The 27,467-nt window shown below is 35.1% G+C and overlaps 1 protein-coding gene across 5 annotated transcripts in view; it reads left to right on the top strand.

Annotated features, from left to right (window-relative positions):
- The window catches only part of EHBP1 (EH domain binding protein 1), a 345,468-nt gene that overhangs the window by 162,710 nt on the left and 155,291 nt on the right, over positions 1 to 27,467 (top strand). For all 5 annotated transcript variants that reach the window (XM_087436678.1, XM_087436679.1, XM_014791477.2 and 2 more), the window contains exon 10: positions 1,423 to 1,612. In XM_087436678.1, coding sequence (XP_087292804.1) covers positions 1,423 to 1,612 — 190 coding nt within the window. The remainder of the gene's footprint in view (positions 1 to 1,422; positions 1,613 to 27,467) is intronic.

The raw sequence follows: 27,467 nt of genomic DNA, 5'->3' as shown, positions 1-27,467 counted from the left end.
AGATTAAGCCCTGAACTCACAATCTAGAGTTACAAAACACACAAGGAAACAGTTTACTAAGAGAAAGTTAGGAGACAAAAGAAACACCAGGATTATACATGCAAGGACTTCAAATAATAGATTTATCAGAGACCATAAAATAAATGTTTAAATGATTAATGACTCAAATCTCTGTACCTGAGATATTATATACACAGCCATATGAAGAAATGTGCTTATTGAAATTAAAATTTCATGGAGAATTGAACATTAAATTAGACACAGATGAAGAGAGAAAAAGTTAACCGGATCATAGATGTGAGGGAATTATCCAGAATGTAGCACAGGAGAAATAAAAATTTGTAAAAATATGGAAAGAGATAGTTCAACATTTATCTAATAAGATTTTCTAAAGAAGAAAATAGAGAAGAGGCTATCAAAGATATAATGGCTAATAATTTTTCACAACTAATGAGACACTTTCACTTTCAGACTCAGGAAATGTAAGGAGTCTGAAACAGGATAAATTAAAGGAAAACTACACCTAGACGGGTCATAATAAAATTGCTCAAAACCAGAAATAAAGAGAAGATCTTAACAACAACCATAGATAAAAGATGACTTACAAAAGAGCAATATTAAGTTGACAATGGGCTAATATTTCAAAGTGCTGAGACGAATTAACTGACAACTAGAACTCTCTACCCACCTAAACTATCATTTAAGTATTAATACAGAGGAAGGGATGAAATGCAAGAAAAAATGTTTGGTGGAGGGAGCATTAAAAAAACAGTATTTCCACATCTTATTTCCTTTTCCTTGGATGTGGAGAATATACAGGATTTACTGTTATTATAAACGTTTTTCTAAGGGTCTGTATATAATAGAGCTGAGCATGACCTTGTATTTAAAAAATTAAAAAATACTTTTTAAAAGGGAAAATTTTTATTGTTAATGATTAACAAAAAAAAGATTAACAGTGATTGTTATCAAATTGTAGGTTGTCACTGGTTTGGGTTTTTTGTTATTATTTTCACTATTTTCTAGTTTTACAAATGAACATACTTTAGTTGGGAATAAACTATTTTTTTTTCCCTCGACCATTTTTTTTACTCATGTCTTAATAGTTTATAACATTGTGAAATTTTAGTTGTACATTATTAAATGCCTCCCTTCACCCCTTGTGCCCACCTCCCAATCCCCTTGCCCCTGGTAACCAACGTACAGTTTTCTCTGTCCGTGTGTTGGTTTATATTCCACATGTGAGTACAATCACACGATGTTTGTCTTTCTCTCTCTGTCTTATTTCACTTAACATGATGCTCTCCAGGTCCATCCATATTGTTGCAAATGGGACGATTTTGTCTTTTTTTTTTATGGCTGAGTAGTAGGCAATAAACTATTTTTAGAGGGACATTTAACAATAATTCTTCTTTCATTTAGGTCAAATCCTTTTTATGAACCTAAACCAACTCCTCCTCCAAATAATTTGGTAAATCCAATTCAAGAACTGGAAACTGAAAGAAGAGTAAAAAGAAGAGCTCCAGCCCCACCAGCCGTCTCACCAAAGACAGGAGGAGTGAATGAAAACACAATTGTGTCTGCAGGAAGAGATCTCTCCACTTCTCCTAAGGTAGGAGTTTATTCTTAGTAACACGTGTAGCATTAGTGTTTGTTCTTTTCCCCCCATGCAATTTAATTCAAATTAAGTAAGGTCATTGTTACTTATTTTTGGTGGTTTAAAAGTAAAATCTAAGTAAATCCATTATACTGCAACATTGTAAATATGTTTGAGAGCCTCTAAGTTTATAGTACAGTATGGATTGGATAGTTTGGGTTAAGATTTGTTTTTAAAATGCTGTTTAAAATCAGAGGAAGAAAGACATTATAATTGTAGGGTTGGTGCATTCAAGACAGGATACTCTAAAGCAGCTAGGTGTGAGAGACAGCTTACACTAATATCGAAGAAGGAAATCATCCTTTGAGAAATGTACTGGGAAGTTTAAGGCTCAGTACAGAGAAATGCTTTGTCAAAGAATTTCAATATTGTCACTTAGATTTATGTCAGGTTACAATTTTGGCCTTATTGTTACTCTTTTTTAGAAATATTAATGCATAATAACTGTGGAAAGGTAAAACACAGTGTTGGAACAAAGTCTAAAGTTTGATTGCAAGTAGTATGATATCTTCCATGTGTAAGGTAGAGATGTTGGATTTAACAAGTTTTTTTAAGTAAATAACTTTTGCCCATCTATTCATGCATGTTTTATTGTTACTATATTACATTATTTGATTCTCACATGTAGTTAGGGGAAAAAATGAGATGAACTTGAACTCAGAGGGATAAAGTAAAGGTCACAGGTCCCCCAGCCAGTAGAGACAGGATTGAAACAGGCATTTTCATTAATTGTGTGATATATGGACCATACTCCACCTCGGGTGCCTGGACTGCTGTTTTTCTCAAGGACAGCAAGGTTTCAGTAGTTTCTCTTGGATTTTTCGGTTCATTCTGTGGCTTTTGTTAAATGCTACAGTTCTGAAATCGTTTATTTGTTTTGCCTGTATTTTCATAGTTTTAGAAGGAGAATGAGTTCACTGAGATCTTACTCTGCCATTCCAGAAGTTAATCTCCAGGTGTTTTTATATCAGGTGCTTTTTTAAACTTATAACTTTAGGAAGAGAAACTAGGACTAAATTGTCTTGCTATTGACTAAGGAAAAGGGGTGGAGGGTGTAAATGAAAGCCGCAGTTGGTAGAAATATAAAGCAAAGGAGACGGCCAATTCCTGTAACCATGAGAGCAAAAATAAAGACAGTAACTGGGACACTAGTCAGGATCAAGAAGCCATTTTGGTCTTTTATCCAATCTAACCATCAAGAATACCTACACCTAGCCCTTGTCTCCCTGAAGCCCTAGTCCCTCATTGCCTACTCCCTGCCCCATCTCTCTTCTATAGTCCGTTGAAATTTGAAGCTAATCACAAATCCTAATCCTTTTGTAGGGAATCGAAAGGAATTTAACAGTGCCTATTGTGTGCCAGGCAATGTTCTGTTACCTCTTTTGATCCACAGAACAACCTGAGAAATACATAACCATTATCTCCTTTTTACGTATGAGAAACTGAATGTTAGTTAAGTAACTTGCTCAAAGTGATAAAACTAGTAGTGCCAATGCCAGGGTTATCATTCAGGTCTTTTGAGTCTATAACCCATACTTTCCCACTGTACCATTCTACCTCTAGAGAGAGATTTTCCGTTCCAAGTTGGAACTCTATAGAAACATTGTTACACGTGGTGATTAAGTTTGTTGTAGTGAAGTATAACATAGCTATTATTTTGAACTCAGTACCTCATTGCAGATACCTTGTAGAATAAATGGTGTTTATAGGAAAGGCTGAGCATTTTACCGGCATACTTCTCTTGGAAAAGGCCTCATTCTGCTCAGACACAGATAAGTAGAAACACAATCAGTCATATCCACAGTAGCCATCTGCTAATCTGGAAGTTAGTTTGGATAATTCAGCTATGCAAAACACAACTGTAAAGAATTAACTTTAAAAAAGATTGCTGATGTTAAATAAAAAAAAAAACAATGTACGTAACAGAGTATAGTATGATTCCTTCTGATTGTATAAAGCTTTATTTAAAAAGCTTTATTTACACATATATACGTACATATATAAATGTGCGCACTTGTATACATTATGGAAGGCATCACAAGTAACTTAATAGTGGTTACCTTTGATAAGAAAAGTCTTGGTGAGATGGAGGGTACGCACAAGATTGATGAAGGCATTACGTTTTCTTTTTGTACCTTTCTATATTGTTTGAATTTAGAACCTTATACATGTTTTACTTCTGTTTTTGTTTGTTATACTAATAGAGGTTACTGAGTAATGAGATCATGAATCTTTGTTGTTGTTGTTGCCTTTTGTAGAAGATACAAGACAACATTTCCTAAAGAAATTTATCCCTCAGAATAGAAGTCACTCTTAGGTCTGACTAGTGGTATTGAACTATTTGGTGGTAGCCTGGAGTTCCATCAGGTACCTGGGTGTTGTGCACTGAAACCAGGTAGGGAGGCTTAACAGCAGGGCCCTGGACCCCCTGTTCCACTTCTACAGCACAAATCCACATTCATTCATTTTATATATTGGAATTTATGTAAGATTTCATTTGAAAAAAAAGTGGACCATTGCCAAACCAAAAAAAAAAAAAAAAAAATTGGGAACTACTAAGTACACAAATATATGTGAGATAAGGAAGAAGATTAGAATCAATAGCATACTGACAATAATAAAAAATGATAAATGGCACCTGAGAAAGCACAGTAGTATGGGGCTTATTCATCATAGGACTAGATCTATGTATATATCCAAGTAGTTCCTGAAGACTTTGCAGTATTAAAGCTTAGTAAAATAATTGACCATTTTGGCAACCTTGAGACAACCTGAAAGAGTCCTACTATGCTTAGTAAACAATATTCTATTTAGGAAAGCAGGGAAGTGTGTTTTATATCAAAACATTTCTATTAAAATTATTAGAGTTTTGATGCTTTAAAAGGTATGCCTCTTGGCCAGTTATTTCCCTTATTTGTAAATTAAAAAGGAGACAACAGTTCAAATAAAGCTTTTGAAAAAAACAGGCTCATGTTTTAGTTGAATAATGAAAGGATATTACACTACAATTGTTTCGTATAACAGAATGCCAAACTGCACTCAATAGCAACTGACTGCAGAGGCTGAAGAGCATTCAGTGTCGTAAAATGACAAGTGCTCAGCTAGATGATTAATTTCCCCACCTGTCACCTGAAACTACTTATTTTTAAGAAAATTTATGAAAAAGAACCAAGACCAGGATTTAAACAAACAGAGTGATAATAAGCATGTACATATATTGCAAATAAATTCAAACTATTCCCGAAGGCAGCTAAGGACCCCTCCTTGTCATAAATCTACATAAACTCCTCACTTCAGACCATTGATTTCTGCATTTGTAAAATGATAAAAGCATAATACTTTTTGAGACAACTTAGCAAAAAAGATCAGTGTTTAGAGAAGTAACCTGACATTAAACACACAACCATCCAATAAAATAAAATGATCAGTTAGGCTCAATGGTGGCTGACCACCATTTACTGGCTGTGAATATAAGTTAATAAATATATAACTCTGAACTCCTAGATACAATTCATTCAAATTAGTGTAAAATGCAATTCAGATTATAGGAAAGAGTTTAGGAACATAAATGAAATTGTTGCCAGATACATCTGCTAATGTATATTATTAAACACTATAAACTCAATTCCATAAAAATCACAATATTAACAGTCACCTATCAGTGACAATAAGGAATTAAAATAAATTAAACTTACACTCTGGTGATAACATGGAGAGGAGCCCCACTGCACATTCAATGATGAAATGAGCCTGGTCAAGTGGAGAAGGGTTCCCTCAAAGGTCCTGATTGGTGGATCTCCAATGATCGACAGTGATACTACTCTCCACTTGCTCCATCTCTGAAAATGGAAATCCCATCCATATCTCTAGGCCCAGCTAAATAACTCAAGCCTTCACTCATATTCTTACCTTTTTCTAGAAAGTTCTGGCAAAGATCCAAGGTTTACACTTGGATGTTTTTGAACTTGAGTACGGATTGCATAAACTTTGAGAAGCCCAGGGTAAACCAAATTCAAAGTTACACATAGCAGTCCTCTTGGTTGGTCCTAGTGGCAAATTCAAACTGCAAACCAAACACCCTTTTTAGCTTTTGCACATAAAGGCCTCCTTCTAGAAAGTTCTTTACCCTCATTTCTGTCTGTGCAAAATTGTGTAGAATGATGCCTGTGAGCCATTCATCCTGAAAAGAAATAAGCACACAATCAAACTACTAATTTCCTCCTATGTAATTGAAAATGTCTCAAACCTTCCAAGAAAAATCATAAAAAGAATGAAGATCAAAATTTAATTGAAAAAATGATAAATACATAGTTGTTTTGTAAAATGAAACGCCAAACTGCATTCAATGACAGCTGGGGGGAGGGAGGGTAAGCTTAAGTTACCTGTAAAATTTTTGCTTATTGGAATACCTTAATTACCAGAATACCCTGTTCCTCAATAATACTGAATAAATGGGGCCCTCCTGTATGGATCACCTGTTCTATTGTTAGTACTCTTTTGGTTATGACTAATAGAAACAAGCCGTTTGGTTGAATTTTTTTTGCTTAAGCGAAAAGGATAACTTGTTATAAAGATACAAGGAGATTTTGCAGAACACTAGGCAGAGAATATAGCTAGGCCTGAGGAATCAATCTCAATTATATCTGCTTGTCTCTGGAATGCCTTCAGTCTGCCTTTACTTTTTTTAATAATAAATTAGTCAAGCTTGTTTTCTCCCTGCAAAATAGATTATGTTCTGGAATTTCCTGTCTCCCCCATGCATAGCTACCCTTCTTTCAGTGTGGCTGACTTTAGCTAAAGGTTAAGAGCAAATTACATTGAATCAACTACCTTCTTTAATATGTATGTGGAGCCTCCCAGAATAGTTATTTTTTAAGATCTTATTAATCAAATAAGTCTCTGGTTAATGGAATTTCAGTTGGAATTAAGATTATTTGTGGGCAATAGAAAGCCTCAAATAACAGCCTAAATAAAAGAAAAATTGATTTCTCTCTGAAAATGTTGAAGGTCCAGTGCTGATACAGTAACCTCACAAAGTCATCAAGGACCCAGTCTCCTATTTTGTTGATCCACCATCCTCAGTATAGACTTCCGCTTTGTGACCCAACATGGCTACTTGAGCCACAGCCAGTGCCCCATTCCAGTCAACAGGAAGAAAGAACAAGAAATACCCACACCTACCTCTAGCAAGGGAGACTGGAAAATGAATCTTTAATTCTGGGCGATTGTATTACCCAGCTAAAAATCAGAGGTTCTATTACTAAGGAAGAAGAGTAGAATGGATATTAGGGAGTAGTTAGCAGCCTGTGCTATAGATGTTTATTTAAAATGTGAGTTTTATAGTGGAGATGCAGAGAAGCCCAAATCTTGGTGTCTCTTCTATGAGAAGACCTCAGGCCCAGCTATATTTTCTGCCTAGGGTTCTGCAAAATCTCCTTTATCTTTATAACAAGTTATCCTTTGTGCTTAAGCAAAAAAAATTCAAGCAAATGGCTTGTTTCTATTAGTCATAACCAAAAGAGTACTGACCAATAACTACCTGAAACAATCATTTTAAAATGACATTTGAAAACCAATCATGCAAACTTTAAAGGAAAATCATCAGAATATTTTGCAACTGAGCATAAAGAAGTCTAGGAACAGTACAGTAGAATGCACACACAAAAAAGAAAAAGAACCCAAACCCACAAACAAACAAAAAGCCCAAGCTATCAAAAGTTGAATAGTTTGTCAGGCCATGCTGTGGCGGCATCCCACATAAAGTGGAGGAAGGTCAGCACGGATGTTAGCTCAGGGCCAGTCTTCCTCAGCAGAAAGAGGAAGATTGGCGAGGATGTTAGCTCAGGGCTGATCTTCCTCACAAAAAAAAAAAACAAAAGTTGAGTAGTATTTCCTTCAAAATCAGTTCACTACATTTATATAATGATGTCTGAAAAGATATGGTAATTTTCAGAGCATAACGTTACTGGTGAGGATACTGAGAAACATTCCTTTTTTTTTTTTGCACCTGTGATATCAATTCTAAAATATATTTGGACGTGTGCACTGCAGGGCCTGGACTAGGGCAAGGCAAGAGAGGCTCCTAGGGCACCAGATTTAAACTGAGACTCTGCATCTGCACCACCCTAAGAGTGAGTGCCTCCTTAAGTCTGTGCTCTAGGCACTGCCTTGCCTCACTCTAGTCCCAGCCCCGGTCCACAGACGGGGCAAATGTGCAGTAGCAATAACCCACTTAAAGGCCTTTGCAAACTGAAAGAACCAGCAACCATAGCATTGAGAACATCTCTAAGAATTTGCCTCTTGCTTTTTCTGACTGTATTCAGGGGGAGAGATAAAAATGCTAAATTTTATTTTAGAAAACAAACCATGATTAGGATGCTTGCCTTTTGAAACACATTTTGTAGAGTAATTGAGTGTTATTTTGAAAGGTTGCTCTTTTTTTTTTTTTTCTTTTTTTGTGAGGAAGATGGGCCCTGAGCTAAGATCTGCCAATCCTCCTCTTTTTGCTGAGGAAGACTGGCCCTGGGCTAACATCTCTGCCCATCTTCCTCCACTTTATATGGGACGCTGCCACAGCATGGCTTGACAAGCAGTGTGTCCGTGCGCACCCGGGATCCGAAGCGGTGAACCCCAGGCCGCCGCAGCAGAGTGCACGCACTTAACTGCTTGCGCCGCTGGGCCGGCCCCAGAAAGGTTGCTCTTTTATATCAGTATATTCTGGAGTAACTGAATTAAGGTGCCTATCACAATTTTCCAACTGAGGATTAAACTGCCAGTTTTCCTTATGGAGACAGAAGTGTCCTTACATAGGAAAAGAGCCTGAACAAGGTAAATAAATTATTTGTACACTTTAATGATAAAAAATGAGTCACAAGTTTGGCTTATTTGCTAAATGCTTTATAAAGGCTGAGCAATTAGCCACAAATGGTAGACTGAGGATTATTGATGTATATTGGCAGGATCACTTGAGGATACATTACTGATGATAAATGTGAATGAAGCACTGGTTAGTTCACCCTTTACTGCATGAAGAAGAGGAACGTATCTAGAGTATTTGAACAGATTCATACAAACTATGACAAAACCCTTAACTGTTCAACTCCCAGTACGGGGTAAACTTCACTCTGTAATAATAAAAAACAAACAGAAACAAAAAAATGAAAAGACCTACAACAGCACGCACAGCAGGCCCAGGACTAGGGTGAGGCAAGAAGGTGACTAGGGTGCAGAATTTAAGGAGCCACTAACTCTTGGGGTCATGCAAATACAAATTTGCCACTTGTTTAAACCCGAGAGTTAGTGTCTCCTTAAATTTTGGCAATAGGTGCCTCATTCTTAAGGAGACACTCATTCTCAATGTTATGTGTGAATCTGAAAATGAGGACCTCCTTAAATTTTGCAAAAAAAAGTTGGTCCAAACAAGGGAGACTGCTGCTGGCCATCAGAGCAAATGACCTGTAAAACAAACAACACAAAAGCAAAAGAAAAAAATTTTTTAAAAAAAACTTCTAATCAATATTTTTAGTGTGACTTGATTGGACATTCTATTAATAAATGAAAAAAAGAGCAAGTAGTCATCAAAAAATAATGATCTGAGGTAAAATGTTAATCGTGGGTGAATCTAAATAAAGAATATATGGGTTTTTATTGTACTATATTTGCAACACTTCTGTAGCTTTGAAATTTCCCCCCAAAAAATGGTAAACAGTAGTCATTTGAGAATAGGAAAGAGCTCTTAAATGTGAAAAAACATAATTTTCAAATTTTAAAATTATGAACAACTGATAGTATATTGCAGAACATCTAATTAATGAATTAGAAGACAAACTTGAAAAATTCTCTTTAGAATTCAAGGTGGAAAGATGAAGAGATTAAAATACGGGAGGAAAAATAAAAATAAAGGATGGAGTCAAGAGATTCACTGTATTTATATTAGGGTTGTAGAGATGAGAACAGATAGAGGAAAATAATTTATCAAAGAGAGAGAAGAGAATTTATATGATCTGGAGAAAGACTTGAGACTTTAAATTAAAAGGACTCACAAGTACCAGGCAAGATGAATGGAAGGAGATCCAAACCTAGACATATCCTGATAGTAGTTTTGAGTTTCAAAGGCAGATTACCCTCCAAGGAAAGATTTTACCATCAGATGTTTTTGTAACATTAAATGCTGGAGACAGTGAAGCATGTTTACATAACTAAAAAAGAATAAATATCTGCAAAAGGATTGAAACACATCAAATATACAGAAATTCATGAATTCATTATGTTAATACCAAAATAGTTGGCTTTGGAGGTTGCTAGGGCACCAACTCATTACTGTGTAGATTGATAAATAAAGAATCAAATGTTCTGGTTTTCTTTTATGAACTATATTTCAAGATAATTAGTTTTCCCATAGAATTCTAGCTATGAAATGCAGATAGAATGATATCATTAGAAAACTCACCATTTTGTATCCCTAATGAAATAATGGATCTAGCAACAATCAGCATGGCTGCTAAAACCAATAGTGGAAAGGTTTTATAATAGATAATGGATCAGGCTGATACTGAACTGTAGCGATCAATCTTAATATCATTAAGAGGAATACAACCAGTCATTTTGTACTTCCTGATATATTGCAATAGCAAGTATTTAGAACTAACTGTAAAGTATACTTGCCAAAGAATTAAACTAAAAGTTAGTCAAGCCACTGGTTGTAATAACTATCAGTTTACAAGAAATACTAGGGGGTAGAGGAACATGTTAATGATATCATGAAGATGCAGTCAACCAAAACGGAATGTGGGAAGTCCTCCAGAACAAATGACCCAATTCATTTAACAAATGAATACCTTGGCAAAAGTAGAGGAGAGGAGAAGGAGAAATTATAGATTTTAAATGTACTTATCTTTTAGAGATATGTACTGAATTATTTACTGTTGAAATGATAGGACTCTGGGATTTGCTTTAAAATACTCTAGAAGAAAAATTTGTCTGTGTGTATGTGGAGGGTATTTGGAAGGAATGACAAAATAAAATTGGAAAAAATATTGATAACTTTTGAAGCCAAGTGGTAGTAAACTGGAGGTGCATTATAATATTTGTTCTACCTTTGAAATTTTCTATTATAAAAATTTTAGGGGCCGGCCTTGTGGTGTGGTGGTTAAGTTTGTGTGCTCAGCTTTGGCGGCCTGGGGTTCGCATGTTCAGATCCCGGGCGCAGACCTACGTACTGCTCATCAAGCCATGCTGTGGCAGCGATGATGGCTGAGAACTTTTCAAAGCTGATGAAAGATACAGTCTGTTGATGCAAGAAGCCTAGCAAATCTCAATCAGGATAAAAGAAATCTAAACCCAGAGAGCTTGTGGTGAAACTTCAGAAGATAGATAGATAGAGAGATAGAAAGAAGGAAGGAAGGAAAGAGAGAGAAAGAAAGAAAGAAGAGGGTAGATAAGATCTTTAAATAAGCCTAAGGATGGGAAAAAGCCAAAATATCTTCAAAGGAACACTGGTGATTTCTCAACAGCAACAGTAAAAGTCAGAGAAATGAAATGATGAAAGAACTGCTAGCCTAGAATTATATGTCCAGGGAAAATATCTTTCAAGAATGAAGACAAAAATAAAGGTGTTTCCAGACAACTGAGTTTGTTACCAGCAGACCCTCACTCAAGGAAATTCTAAAACGTGTAATTTAGGGAGAAGGAAAATATTCTTGAGAAACTCAGGAGTTCAAGCAAGAAAGGAAGATTACAAAACAGCAGTTATGTGGATAAATTTAAGCACAAATTGACAATATAAAACCAGCATATCTAATGATAGGCTGAAATAAAAGAATTAAAATATATGACAATAATAAATTAGCTGGGAGCGAGGATAAGTATGCTACTGTATTCTGAGGTCCTGGTATTATTGAGAAGAAGGGTAAAGATATTGATTGCTCTTTAAACGTTGATTAGTTAAGTAAGTGTATCTAATTTTTAGGGTAACTACTAAATAAATAGAAACATAACGTATAACTTGCAAACTAGAAGAGAAAATACAGGAAAGATCTTTAGAAATAATCATACAATAAAAGGAGATAAAGTCAATAAAAAGAGAAAAACGTGAAGCGGCTAGAACAAATATGATAGATTTAGACTCAAATTATTAGTAATTATATTAAATCTAAATGAACTAAATACTGCAGTTAAAAACAAAGATTATCAGCCTGGATGTTTAAAAATATCTAGCTATATACATCTAAAAATAGATATATGAAAGATTGAAATTAAAAGACTGAAAAACGATTTATCATGAAAACATTAGCCAAAAGGAAACAGTGTAACCATATTAATAACAAATATAATAAGTTTTAAGGCAAAATGTGTTACTAGATATAAAGCTGATCATCTCATCATGATAGAAGGTTCAGTTCACCAGGCATATAATAACTTTTGAATTTGCATCCACCTAGTAACATATTCTCAAAGTAGACAAAGGTAAGTTTGAAAGAACTTCAAGGGTAATTCATATCATAGTGAGAAATTATAGCACATCTCTCTTTATAATTGATGGTATAGGCAGGCTAAAAAATCAGTAAGATTTAAAGACTCAATTAACGATTTGGCCTCATAAAATGCAACACCATACAACTGCAGAATTCATTTCTTTACAAAGATTGACCATATCTTAGGCTTTAAAGTAAGTTTTCAACAAATTTAGAGGGTTGAAATTATGTTTTCTGCCCTAGTGCAGTTAATCTAGAAATCAGTAACAGAACTAGAACAAACCCATATATTTGAAAATTAATATATATGTTCAAGAGCCTATAGGTCAAAGAAGAAATCATAACAAGAAATGAACTATAAATCCAATGAAAATTTTTGGTTTTACTACTTGACATGTCGACGAGGAAGATATTTACAATTGACTTGAACTCCTGTAATCACTTTTATGAAGGTTTTATGTTTACTTAAACTTCTTGCTTGGCACTGTTTTTTAATGTAAGTCCCAACTTGAAAGGCTTGAAGAACAAGCCTGACATGTTTGAACTTGGAGAAGAGTCTCAAAAACAATCACAGAACAGTTGAGTTAATGGAGCAACTAGATATAAAATGACTTAATATTCCTTTTACTGTCTGTTTCCATGGCATTTAAGCAAGTGGCTAGGACATATTTTCATTGGTAATAGGCTATGTACAGAAGGCCAAACTACTGTGGGACATATAAACTCTTTAATACCTGGATTAAGAGTTGTAACCTAAGGATTAATATATACACTATGTATTGGCTCCATTAGTGCCATTATCATTAAGGGTGTGTGAGAATGTTTTCTTTGCGAACATGCATGTAGTTAGATCATTTCATTAGGTTTTAAGTTTGTAACCCAGAAATCTTTCCTTTTTAAAAAAAACTTCTAATAGTCAGCATTGAGTATAGTGCTGCAGAAAGAAGACTTTTAAAGCTAGATAAACCTCTCTAATAATGATGTAATTGAGAAGCAAAGCCAGTAATTGAAAATACATTGTGACTAAATTAATAATTCTTTGGGAATGTAAACTTATAAAGTATTTGATACTTCAATAAGTAAGTTTGCAGTATTACTTTACAGTAAAGTATATTTATGTTCTAGTACTAAATTTCACAGTTTGGAACCGTTCTCATACCCATAATGCATTGTGAAACTCGAGATAATTGTTTATCTGCACTACATCAGAATTTCTAATTCTAGGATATAATAATTTGGATAAAAATCATAAAGCTATTTGTCCACCACCACCACCAGCAGATGCTATTGCAGTGGAAACTCTTCAGTCTTTATCTAACTCTTAGCTGCCTTTGGAAAACGTAGGTTTTAACATAGCTGTTTTTTTTTTTTCCACAAGAACCATCCACATTTAACTTCTTATAGTAAAACCTCATAAGTAAACAAAACAGAAAAGGCTCGTCTAATTGAGTGATCAGTATAAGTAACAGAGTTTATTTTTAATTTTAATAGAAAAACAGTTTATTCTTTCATGTATTCACAATAACTTGAATTATTAAGTAGAGATCTTCATTTGGCCTGACTTTAATGAGTTAAATATATAAGTACTGTGCACTTAAGATTTTCATGCAATGTAAAAATGTTTGTTCCATTATATAGTGTTCCCCTTATATATATTTCTTTAAAACTTATTAATATTCTTAATTTACTTAAAACTTTACCTTATACAGCAGATGTTATCCTTATTTCGGCTGATACTGTTCTCACAAATTTGGAATGGACTAAAACAAAATATTTTTAATACAGAAATTATTTTACTAATTTTCTTATTTACTTATTTTTCCAGAAAAAGTGTCTTTCCTATAGAGCACCTCTAATTTTTTTGGAAAGAAAAAATTAGCTCAAAATATTTACTTAATATAAATTAACATACCATGTCTGAACCATTACCAATTCTATATTAATAATATTTGAATGATGAGGCTTCAGAGTATACATAACCAAAGATATTACTAGTGTTTCTTAATTTTGGAAATATTAACTCAGACATATGTGCATTTTATAATTTCCATGAGCAGCAATTATAACTTTGATAAACATTAGCAATAAAAAGACATTCATGGAAATTTCTAAAAAATTTTTTTCATTAGGAGTGTCATCTTTATATGACTCTAAAGTCATGCTTTTATTTACCTGAAGGAAGCATCAGAAGTAGTCTTACCCCAAGCCAGCCCTGGTGGCCTGGTGGGTAAAGTTCTGCACACTCCATTTCCGTGGCCTGGGTTCCGTTCCTGGGCATGGAACCACACCACTTGTCTGTCAGTAGCCGTGCTGTGGCTGCGGCTCACATAGAAGAACTAGAAGGACTTACAACTAAAACATGCAACTAGGTACTGGGGCTTTGGGAAGGAAAAAAAAGGAAGATTGGCAACAGATGTTAGCTCAGGGTGAATCTTTCTCAGCAAAAAAAAAAAACTAGTCTTACCCTAATTCTTAGCTTCCTAACACCTGAGAAGAAGGAAAAGCTAAATGAACAGTATATGGTTTGCCAAATGCTTTTTTAAAAATTGAGTATACATAGTATGTAGTTCAAAATAAAATTTTCTTTCAGTAGCATATCATATAAAACATCATTAGTAACCTGAGTATTTTTGTTATGAGAAATACTCACATGTGTATACGTTTGTATAATGTTTTTAATGAGTGTGAGATGCTAAAGTGCTGTAAAATAGAATCTGAAAACTTCTCAAGAGTTAATCTTTTTTGACACTGGGTTAGAGACACCAGTCATGTGGAATGCTACAGCAAGCAGTTCAGCAATACTCATTGCTATTCTTAACGTGGTCTGAACATGAAGTAAAAATAAATTATTTATCCTACTAAAATGACGTTACTTACCTTGCCAAGACAGGGGGCAGTGTATTTCCAATAAGTATTTGTTAATAATAATGTTAATTGATTTTGCTTAGGTGAGAAATAAACCAATTAAAAAGTGAATGAAACAGAAAAAATGGATAATTATATTTCTTATTCTAATGAAGAAGTTTTCTATGGGAGTGGCTTTCGAAGTTTGTTTTTCGGGGGGGAGGTTGGGGAAAGGCAGTGTGCACTAAACACTTAAGACATCTTAAAAGACATTTGGGGACATACCAGCCATCATATGCTACTTCATGTATTCATTATTTATGTAGCCCTTACTGTGTGTGAGGAGCTATGCTGTGAACTAAGAGGAAAAACACAATTAAGACCAAGTGTTTGTCTTCAGCAGTCTCACAACCTACCCAGTATAGCAGGCACATAAACAAAAAGTATGATATGGTATAATTAGGGCTATAATAGAGATAGGCTAGAGTAATTTAAGAACATTAATGAGAGTGTTACTTATACCTCGCTACCTCTTCTCCAAGCGCTCCTCATTAGAGGTTAGGGACAGGGAATATTTGTGTGTGTGTGTGGTGTGGTATAGTGTAGTGTACTAGTGGTGAGGAGGGCAGCAGAGATCGCAGTTGATCTGAATGATTGAAGAACAGTTAGAGTTCGCTAAATGAGCAAAGAAAGGAGAAGGGCATTTCAAAAGGAACAGATGTTCAAAAACACTGAAGTATGAAAGTGCCTAGTTCAAGAGACCCTGAGCACTACTAGTGTGATTGTAAGTGGAACAGGTGAGTGGAGTACCTGGACATAAAAATGGAATCAGGTTGTGAATATTTTTGTGTATGATTGTTAGAAGTTTGGACTTTATTGTGTAGACAGTAGAAATAGTAGCAAGCTACTGAAACCAGGTACTGAATGGCACTGTTAAAAGCCTGCAGTAGCTTATACACCCAACTGCATGAGTGAATCTCAAATGCATTATGCTTAGTGAAGGAAGCCAGACTCAGAAGGCTACATTCTATATGATTTTGCTTATGTGGCATTTTAGAAAAGGCAAAACTATAGGGACAGAAATACACCAGAGGTTGTTGGGGGGTGAGGGTATACATATAAATTTGGTGGGGTGGATAATGGAATGATGCTATATCCAGTTGTGGTAGAGGTTACACGACTGTATGTATTTGTCGTACTTACAGAACTGCACACTAAAAAGGTGTAAATTATATCTTAACAATAATAATTATAGTAATAATAGTAATGGCTACAGAAGCAGAGTGGGCCCTGAGCAAGAGCACCCTCCTATAACAGAATTAATAGCATTTCCAGAGCAGCTTCTCTTAACTTTCCAACCTCATTGTCTTATCCCTGCTGCCTTCCCTGTCTTTAGCTTCTGCTGCTCACCGTGACTTTTTGCATTTTTACCTGAGGCCCCAATAACCTCCCTTGATAGATCTTGGCTCCAAGATTGTAAAACAGAACCACTGCTCACTCCAGTGGTTTCCAGGTTCAACCTTGCACACCCTTGGTTTCTTTTTGGTAAAGGAAAGACATGATCAGTTTCAGTAGAATGAAAACTTTGAAGACAGTATGTGAAGGACAGAGAGTAAAGCACCTGAAGACAGAGCTATAGATAGGAAAATTTTATAATAGTCCAGGCCAGAAATCATGAGCGTCTGAGCCATTGAGCAATGCAGTGAAGATGGAATGAAAGGGTGAATAAAACTGTATAGTCAGACTAGACAGGGCTAAAGAATGGGATCTGAGGGAGAAAAGGGAAGAATAAGAATCAAGGATGATTCAGTAGTTTCTAGCTTGGGCAACAGGTTGGATTGCTCATGTCACTCATTCAAAAAATATTTATTGAGTGTTGAGCTGTACACTTAAAAATGGTTAAGCTGGTAAATTTAATTTTATGTGGGTTTGTTTTTTTTACTGCTATTAAAAAATGTATTTATTGAGCACCCACAAGGTGCCAGGCATTATGTTAGATACTAGATAACAGACATGGTTTCTGACTTCTGAGGTTCTACAAAGTGAACCTACAAGTATATACGTAAAAATCATAGTAAATACTTTGGAGGAAAAGAACAGGAGACTTTAGGAGAGAATGATGGTAGACCCATAAAGAAATAATAATGAAGGGGCCGGCCCTGTGGCTTAGCGGTTAAGCGCCCACACTCTGGTACTGGCAGCCCAGTTTCAGATCCTGGGCGCGCACTGACGCACTGCTTGTCTGGCCATGCTGGGGCAGCATCCCACATACAGCAACTAGGAGGATGTGCAACTATGACATACAACTATCTACTGGGGCTTTGGGGAGAAAAAGGGAAAAAAAAAGGAGGAGGATTGGCAATAGATGTTAGCTCAGGGCTGATCTTACTCACAAAAAAAAAAAAAAAGAAAGAAAGAAATAATAATGAGACAACAATAGGAAGAGAAGAATTCCAGGCAGCATGTATGAAGGCCCCAAAGCAAGAAATAGCTTGTCATGTTAAAAGAACTGTGAGAAGGCCTATGTAACTTGAATGTAGTGAGCAAGGAGAGGGTAGTGTTATACAGGTTTGGAGAGGTAGGTACTGGCCAGGTCATGGAGGATCTTGTGGACCATGGTAACAATTTTAGCATTAAACCCATGTGTGGTGGAAGGCTATTGAAGTTAGAGTGTAATCATGTATATGTGTGTTGAGAGAAAGGGCAACATGATTTGTAACCTCACATTCTGCCTTACGTTTTGCTTTAACTAATGAACTGTTTGCTTTTATCCAAGGACCGCCCATCAACTTGTGTATTAGACCCATCCCCCTGGTCTACTCAAGGAAGGGCTTTGATCTTGATTTTAGCCTCTTTGCTTCTTGCATCAATTTCTTACTCTGTATCTGACCATTTCAATTAGCTTACAAATATACTATAACATAGCCCATCTTAAAAAGAAACAAAACTTTTCAGATACCACATGTCCCTTCAGCTACTTCCCAGTTACTCTACCTTCTACTGAAAAAGTTGTCTATACTCATCATCTCTACTTCTTTCAATCTACTCCAAACAGACTTTTCTTCCTACTTCTGTCCTTTGAAACCTCCCTTGTTAAGGTCACCTCCATCTTGCGAAATCCAATGGTCATTTTTAGTCCTTATCTTATTGATCCCTTTGGCAGCATTTAATGAAGCTGATTACTTTTTCCTTTTAAGAAATGTTAGTCGAATTATTTTAGCCAGAAACATGGTTCAGAAATCAAAATAATATAAAAAGATACACATCGGGAAGTCTTGCTACCACCCCTGTCTCCGTTTGCCATATTACACCCCTCTCTACCCCAGCTTCCTAAAGATAACCACTTTTAATTGGCTTTTTGTATATTTTCCCAGTGGTTTTTACACAGATACAAGCAAATTCAAAAATTTCTTCTTATTCTTCCCTTTCATACCCCAAAAGGAACATCCTATAAACACTGTTCTGCCCCTGAATTTTGCTCTTTTCACTTAACAGTATATCCTAGAAATCTTCCCATTTTAGTATGTGGAGAGCTTCCTCATTCTGTTTTACATATCTATTTCAGTATGTGAATGTATCATAATTTATTTAGCCGGTTACCCATACATGGTGTTGTTTCCAGTCTTTTGTTTTTATGAGCAATGCTGCAGTGAATAACTTTGTACACAGATTGTTTCAGAGATGTTAGGTAAATTTCCTGAAGTGAGTCAAAGGGTAAATGCCTTTGTGATTTCTGTAGTCATTGTCAAAGGGCCTTCCAAAGAGGATGTACCATTTTGCAATCAAATCTAATCCTGTGATTTAAAATAATATCTATATAGTAGTATATTCCAAGTTTGTATCTCTACCTCCAGCTTTTCCCTGACCTCTGCCTACTCAATGTCTCTTCTTGCGCAAAGTTGAACTCTTCATTTTCCTTTTAAACTTGCTATTCTCCTGATTTTCCCCATCTCTCAGTAAATGGCACTGCCATTCACCCAGTTACTCAAGCAGAAAACTTAGGAGCCATCTTTTTTCCTTCATTTCCTACACACTGTCTATCAAATAGAACTTTGTATGGTGATGGAAATATTCTATATCTGCACCAGTAAGGTAGCCACTAGCCAGCCACATGTGCACTTAAAATGTGGCTAGTGTGATTAAAGAACTGACTTTTAAATTTAATTTTAATTAATTTTAATAGCCTTACGTGACCGTGGCTACTATATTGGACAGTGCAGACTCTTTAATCCATCAGTAAGTCCTAGAAGTTCTACTCTTCAAAATGTATTCTAAATCTGATCACTTCTCACCATCTCCCCAACTCCACTGTGGTATAATCTGCCATCAGCTCTCTCCTGGACTACTTCATTGGCCTCCCAACTTATCTCTCTGCTTCTACTTCTGTACCCTATCCAAAGTCTATTTTCTACACAGTAGAAATCTTTTAAAAATTTTTTATTATTTGATATTTGATTTATGCAAAATAATATATGAAATATAATTTGTAAGTTATGGATCACAACAACAAAATGAACATCATCTAATGTTAAGAACTAAAACATTACCATTAGTGTCAAATCTACCTGTAATGCTTCTGCCCTATCCCTCTGCCTGTGATCCACCTGCCCCTCAACCACATAGCCACTAACCAGTCTCTTATATGTATGAACCTCTAAACAATGTTTATTTCAAGCTTTATAAAAATGACATTATCCTATACACCTAAACAATATGTTGTTTAATTTTCCTTGTTTTTGACCTTTACACAAATTTCAGTATCCTTTACGTAGACTTCTCTATTTACTCAATATTGTGTTTCTAAGATTTATCTATGTTGTTACATGCAGCTGTAGGTTATTCATTTTACACTGCTGTAAAATATTCCATTACATGGGGTTTACCACAATTTATCTATTCTCCTGATGCTAGAGATAAGAATTTCTCCCCAAATTTCTGCTATTAGGAATAAGGCTGCTGTGAATATTTTTTATATCTCTTGATATACATGTATAACACTTTTCTTGGGGTAATGGTTCTCAATTGCAGCTGGGAAACTTTAAAAATATCAGTGCTTGGGCCCTACACCAAACCAGCAAATTAGAATCTCTAGAAGTGAAATTGGACATCAGTTTTGTTTTGTTTTAATTATCCAGATGAGTTTACTGTTTAGCCAGGATTGAAAAACTACTGTGCTAAAAAATATTCTTAGTGGGGCTGGCCCGGTGGTATAGTAGTTAAGTTTGGCATGCTCCACTTTTGGCAGCTTGGGTTCACAGGTTCGGATCCAGGGCACAGACATACCACTCATCAAGCCATGCTGTGGTGGCAACCCACATACAAAAATAGAGGAAGATTGGCACAGATGTTAGCTCAGGACCAATCTTCCTCAAGCGAAAAGAGGAAGATTGGCAACAGATGTTAGCTCAGGGCCAATTTTCCTCACCAAAAAAAAAAAAAAAGAATTCTTAGGAATAGAATTTCTTGGTTGTAGGGATATGCCCATTTTTAGTTAATTACTTTACTTACTGTGAAAGATAACACACACACAAAGATATACTCAAAACAAAAACATTTTTTTCCCCTTGGAAAAGCCTTGTCATTCATAAGAGCTCATCCCTCAGGTTTTCCTTTATATGAAATTTTTTTTTGTGCCAAGAAATTCAATAAAAATTTATATTTTATGCAGGATTTGGTTGTTTTGCAATGTAAATGTGTCCAGAGTATCTTATGGACCTGGAAGTCTCACTGGAATCACCTTTTAAAATCATTAATCAGATTATGTCACTGCCTTATTCAAAACTAACCAATGGCCTCTCATTGCAGAATAAAATTACCATGGCCTACAAGGCCCTATGTGATCTACAAGGTCCTTGCCTTTTTCTCCAACCTTATTTCCTTCCACCCACTGTCTTTTTCCTTCTGTTAGCACCAGGTTGGTCTTCTGGTCCTCAAGCATGCCCAGTTCATTCTAGCCTCAGGACCTTTACATTTGTTTTTCACTCCATCTAGAACATTATTTCCCAGATTTTCTCATAACTCATTTCCTCATTTCATTCACATCTCTTCTCGATGTCACCTCTTTAAAGAGGTCTTCCCTGACTACCCTATATAAACCAACCCCCTTTTCCCAATCACTGTCTTCTACCTATATACTTTGTTTATTATCTTTTTTCCCCTCTAGTCTATGAGCTCCATGAGATCAGGGACTTCATTTCTATGTCCTTAGAGCCTAGCTTGGGTGCTTAGGTGCTAGCATGTAGTAGGTGCTCAATAAATATTTGTTGCCTGGCTGGATAGAAGGAAGGACTTAGGAAGAAATGTAGGAAAGTAGGAAGGAAGGGAAGTCATCCTGGCTCTGCGTTTAATAGAGAAAGAGAGTAAAGAAGAATAAGTTTGTGTTTAAGAAAATTAATTTGGTTTTAGACAGGTTTAACGTCTCTTTCCATTCTTTTTCCCTCTTCTTCCATCTGAAACATGTACTTACACAGAGAAGTCAGAATTAACAGTGAAATTGGTCTTGCCTTTTCAAAGGATTAGCAAAGTGATAGATTTTGTGAAATATGGCAATTAAAATTAAAGTCTATGTAAGTAACAAAAACACAAACTGTAAGAGAGTGACTGTTAGACTTCCTTTAAGGATGTCTGAGCTCAGGGTGATCAGGAAGTGCTGGCCTGTTGAGGCTTCCCAGGGGGAAGCTCATTAATTGTGAACTTACAGAGAAGATATTTCAATCATGAACTCAGGAACTGAGGGGTCTCCCCTATTTCAGGACAACGTTGAGAACAAAGCCATGGGGCACTGAGCCTGGGGGCTGGAACAGGGACATCTTCAGACAGGGATGTTAAGTCCCATGTGGAGAAAATAAATCTGGCTCCAATAGTCTCTTAAGAGACATGACATATTTTAATAGGAAAATAAGCAACATAAACATTTTGGAATTTTCTAGTATCTCCTCTCTGCCTATCCTTTTATTGAGAGTAAGGAACCATTTCATCCAGATCCACTGTGTGTGGTCTCTTGCTCAGGCAGGATATGAAAGTACACACCCTTGCTAGAAATTTTTGGGCGTGGATTTGGAGACTCCATCTGAATCAGATGACAGCAGGTAACATCAGGCTTGTAGAAAGAACACCTGCCACTTGTTTTGTCACAAATATGTTACATTCATACATTCTGGAGTTCCATGCTGAGACCATCTGGAAGAGTCTTGAAGATGATGGTTGTCCCCAACTGCTAGGATCGTGAAAGTTCTTAAGAGAATCATGGAATGAAAAAGTTTGAGACTCTTTGACACAGAACATTTTACCTTGGTTTATTTGACTCTATTTCTGTATGAACTGAACATTGCTTCAAAGAAATATAACTACTGATTGGTTGACAGAAGTTCCCTTTGCATGTAACAATTCCTTACATATATAAAGGGCTTTATAGTCCCCCACAACATTTAAATATGCATGATTAATTTATTCTCTATACAAAACTATGAAATAGGTAGGGTGGGTGCTGTTTCTCCCATTTTAAAAATAAGGAAACTGAGGCAAAGTTTAGGCCATTCATTAGATCATACACTTTCTAGTATAAACGTACCACATTTCAGGCAAATACAAATTTGTAAACAGATTTACTGTGTGATTACATACTAAAAAGAGTTCTATTTATAAAAATAGAATTTGGAAATTTAAATAGTAAACTTTCCTAGTACATTTAAGGGTTCTACAGTGCGTTAACTACTGGACCCAGGAGTTTGGGGATCAGAGAAATCATGGTCTGATAAGCTACTACCAATATAAGAAAAATAAAAATGAAGGCTAAATATTTAGCCTAAAATTGCATCATTGAGAAAATATAATTCAACTAACAAAACTTTTTAAAAAATGGGGTATCTTACTTAAAAATGGGGAAGTTTTTGTCTTTTTATTTTTATGTCTTTTGGATTTTATCCTGAGTTTTAGTTTTGTCTATCAAAATTTGAGAAATTATTGATGAGCTTGATGACAAATGATATTATCAGTTTGTTTATATACATACATTTTGCTGTCAACTCAAAATTATGCATTAAAATATCTTCTTGGAAAATATGTCTTCTGTATTAGATTATTTTATATTATGTAACAGTAACAAGGTGTCCTTAATAGCTGTTTGAGTTTAGATGGTAAGTACCCAAGTAATTTTTTAAAAATCTTGTCTTCAGTTTTGCCTTATGCTAAAAATCTCATTTAAGGCCAACAAAGTAGTGTATTATAAACAAGATTTCCTTTCTGTATTAAGCCAAAGGAATAATAGTGGCCTTTTCCTTGATAACTTGAAGCTAATTGAGCTTGGTTCTTCTTAAATTGGCAGGCATCTTTTTTAACTTGGACATAAGCATGTGTGAGTAAGCGTTCCCATATTTTAGTCATGGTGAATTATGAGCGTATTAAAAATAATTATCTTCACCTCATAAATCTTTCTTTAGTCAAGTTTATTTTAGTGCTTACTTTAATCTTCCTATTAATGTCTCCTAGTTTGGGTCAGATATATATGGATGGCAATAAATTATAGATTTAAGCTATATTTAGCATAGATGAAAAGGCCACTGGCATATTGCATTATAGCTGTAGTTCATAATCAGTGTCTGTTAAAAAGAGTTTCGAGGCACAACCAAACCCATCTATTTTGCCAAACCCATCTATTTTGCTGCTTATTGGAACTGGGAACTTATTTTTTAAGTTGAATTCAATAATTTAGTTTCATTGGCAGATTTTGAGAATTAAAAAAATTAGAGATACCATTCTATGGAGAAACAACAACAACAAAAAACAGGCTACATTTGCCAAACGCTAATGGTGATAATAGAGTTACAGTAGATCCTCTCAGTTAATTCATGCTTATGAAGGTAGGCATGATTAGTAATATGAACACATGACACTTGGTTTAGGATAAAAGAAACAGCAGTGTACTACCAAGAATCAAAATCATTATTATAATTGTTACAATGTTTAGCAAATATGGTAGTAATACATATGACACACTTAAGATTGGAGGCCAATATGATATATATCAAGTACTTCCAAGACAGTGCGAGCACATTAGTTACATGTTCCACAACAGCATTTTCTCAGCCATGTTCAACAGTATGCTTTGCCATCGCTCCTCCATTTGTTGAATTCAGGGTGACCTTTGCATGAATAAAGTCAAATAGGATTAAGGCAGGAATTTTCAACAATGGAAAAGAGCAACAGATGTAGCCGACTTTGAACGTGGGAGGATTGTTGATGCACTGTTGCCTAAAGGGAGTATCTATAGTAGGGGGAGAAAAGGAAAGGGAAAGGAAAAAATAAGTTTACAAAATATCAAAAATGTAGAAAAGGAGTAAAAATAGTCAAAAATATCTCTTCAGGTCCTTGTAATTGTGATGAAATTATCTTGCAGTTTTAAAATCACTGTCCTTTAAATATAAATCACTGTTTCTTTAACTTTTTTCCTTTTGTATTACAAAGACATAGTTTAAAAAATATATGTATGTACACTTTCAAAAATATGGGTGGAAAATGGACATGGTTAGGAAAATTAGATTTACTACTAAATGATTTTTTGGAAGGCTACTTTGTATCATCTTATTTGTTCCATTTAAGGCTGTAGCAGTGTAAAACTGTGAATGTTGCACACAAATTACTAGGTTCTAAACATAAAGTGACGAAAGAGAAGACTCAATCACTTTATTTCATCTTGTTTTCCTTTGTTTCATGTAAAAATGGAGTTGGTTTATTTTTAAAAGATTCTCTTCAGATGATTTAATTTAAAACAAAATCTAATCCTTGGTGTCTGTTATATACTAAATGTACATCCTGGAAGAACTGATTGTTTTGGCATCAGTGTCCTCTGGTTCCTGATAATATTAGTCCCCTAAGTGAGCTATTGTAGTTTGTGGTAATGAGTAATCTTTGAGCTCTAAAAAAGAACCAAAATGAATAAAGAAGCATTTAAAACAAAGGGATAATTAATAACTATTAATAACTGAATGTTTATGAGGAAAAATAAACAATAAAATGGTTAAATTTGTTTGGTTTATTAAAATTACGTACTAAGTCTTAAAGGAACATTGTATATAAAATACTTAAACTGCTGAAACTTAAGGTAGCATTCTTAGAATAAACTTCTATCAGTATGAATCTATATAATAGTTAACTCTCATAATGCCTATAGTTCTAGTTTAAAAGTATGTGAAGGAATAAATGCATGTAAGAAGATAGTGATAGAGATATTAATAAGTGATTAAAAATAAGTGATTAAAAATTTTGGATAAGGAAGAAGAACCTAAACGTATTGAGTCAAAAGGTCTACTCCCCCAAATGAGAAAAATTCATCCATAGTTTCTCCATCTAATACAACATTTTTAAATAGGTTCCCATCCCCAATCTGTGATTTAACAACGATCATTTAAAACTTGATAGTACATTCTCTTCCTTCTACCACCACCATCACTACCAAATCTAGAAAGTAATCACTTATTTTTCTAATTTATTTTTTGGTTTCTTTTTGCTATTTAGATTACAAGCATTATAAAGACTTATAGGGGAAATAATACATGTACAGTAATCAAATAACCATAAAATAGGATAGAGAGAGTAAATTACCATAAGGAGCTGTGATATATGGAATGTGCTATGAAATTTGGGAGGAAGGAAAGACAAGGAAAAGTTTTATGGAGAAAATGACATTTGAACCTCTATCTTACTGGTTTGGTAAAATTAAGACACAGAAATGGGGGGAGGGACATTTTGTCTAGGCAAAATATTATGAGCACTCCCTCCTGTGAACCCTGTGCAATGGTCTTTCTTTTGCAAACATTTACAGTTCCCTTCACGTGCCTTCTCTTCCATTCCTTTATGACTCCACATGTAGGCCCTAACCTAGAGTTTCTAGTGGATGCGCTCCGGTGCATCTCTTAAGATCTAACTCAAGTACCTCCTGTGTGAGGATCTGTCCTGGGCCACCAAAGCAGAGACCATCACTCTATCCTTTGTGCTGCTCATTCATTTCCCATACCTCTCTATGTTACAGTTGTTCATTTATATATCTATCTTCACTAGAAGACTGAGCTTGTACAACAGATTCATACAACAGATTCTTGGAGTCCTACTATATGCCTGGCAACGTGGATAGAGTAGTGAACAAGACAAAGCCTTGCCCTTGGGAGCTCACAAATAATGAAAGAATATAATTTCATATTTGATAATAAAATAAAGAAAGATAAGAAGTTAAAGAGTGATAGAAGGATGGTATTTTAAATAAGTGGTCATGAAAGTTCTTTCTGTTTAGCATCTTTTCATGAGTTTATTTGACATCTGTATATTCTCTCCAGTGAAATGTATTTTGCCTGTAATGTATTTTGCCCGTTTTCTCATTGAAGTGTTTGGTTTTTTACTTTTGAGCTTTGAGAGTTAGATACTAGTCTGTTATGGGCTGAATTTTGTTCTCCTAAAATTCATGTAGTGAAGCCCTAAACCCCAGTACCTCAGAATGTGACTGTATTTGAAGATAGGGCCTTTAAGGAGGTTATTAAGGTTAAATGAGGTCATATTGGGTGGGCCCTAGTCTAATCTGACTGGTGTCATAAGAATTAGATATACATATTTGAAAATTACTAATTTATAAGATTGATTGGAAGTGGAATGAAACTGCAGGTGCTTCAAAAAACTGATTTAATAACTTAAACCTGTGCCAAGTTAATGAGTAATATGTTATTTTGTACCTGTAACTCAGTTTACATAGTTTGTACCATGCGATAGTAAAACTAATTAATGTACTTAAATTTTAATCCCATTGAGTTTGATTTTAAAGAACCATCTCTCAAAAGTAGCTTTGGAAAGTTGGACAAAGCTTCTATGGAAATCTGGCTAAGAAAAAATGTGTTTTAAGGATGTTTTTGTGACTTAAACCATCAGGTCATATTTTTAAATAAAATCTTTAACCACTTATTAAGTTCTTCCTTTGCAGCAAGTGTTGTCAACTCCGTAAGAAAGGGACTTGTTTTGCCTGCCATTATGTTGCCAATCCTAACATGTAATGGATGTTCAGTAAATTTTTGTTGTATGAAAAAATGCACTACATTGTTGCTTGGGGCATTTTTGGTAAAATTAGACAGAATAGCTGAGGGGTTTTGCCCAGTTGTACTTTAAGTTTCCTTATGGAACAAGTCATTAAACTTCTTTGGCTTGGTTTCATCTCTTTCATCCTTAAAAGGCATGCCAAGTTTTAAGGTGCAAGCTAAAATAGCTGCAGGGTCCTGTTGTTAGATATTAACTGGGAAAATAGACTTTACATGGGTTAAAACAGGTTGTCAGCATTGCATATTGCCTTGCACTTAAGAGGTGCTTAGTGCATTTTAATTGAATAAATGAACCTTAATTCACTCCTCTTTTGTTTGTTTTACAAATGATAACACCAAAAAACAGAATGGATATTATTAAGGAAAATATCACACAGCTCTTTAAAGATTTTATTTATTTATTTTTCCCCCCCAAAGCCC

Source organism: Ceratotherium simum, chromosome 11, assembly GCF_057802395.1.
Source record: "Ceratotherium simum simum isolate JZ-2026a chromosome 11, ASM5780239v1, whole genome shotgun sequence".
In the NCBI taxonomy this organism is placed as follows: domain Eukaryota; kingdom Metazoa; phylum Chordata; class Mammalia; order Perissodactyla; family Rhinocerotidae; genus Ceratotherium; species Ceratotherium simum.
The sequence above is the reverse complement of the archived record's forward strand: the minus strand, read 5'-3'. Positions and strand labels throughout refer to the sequence as shown.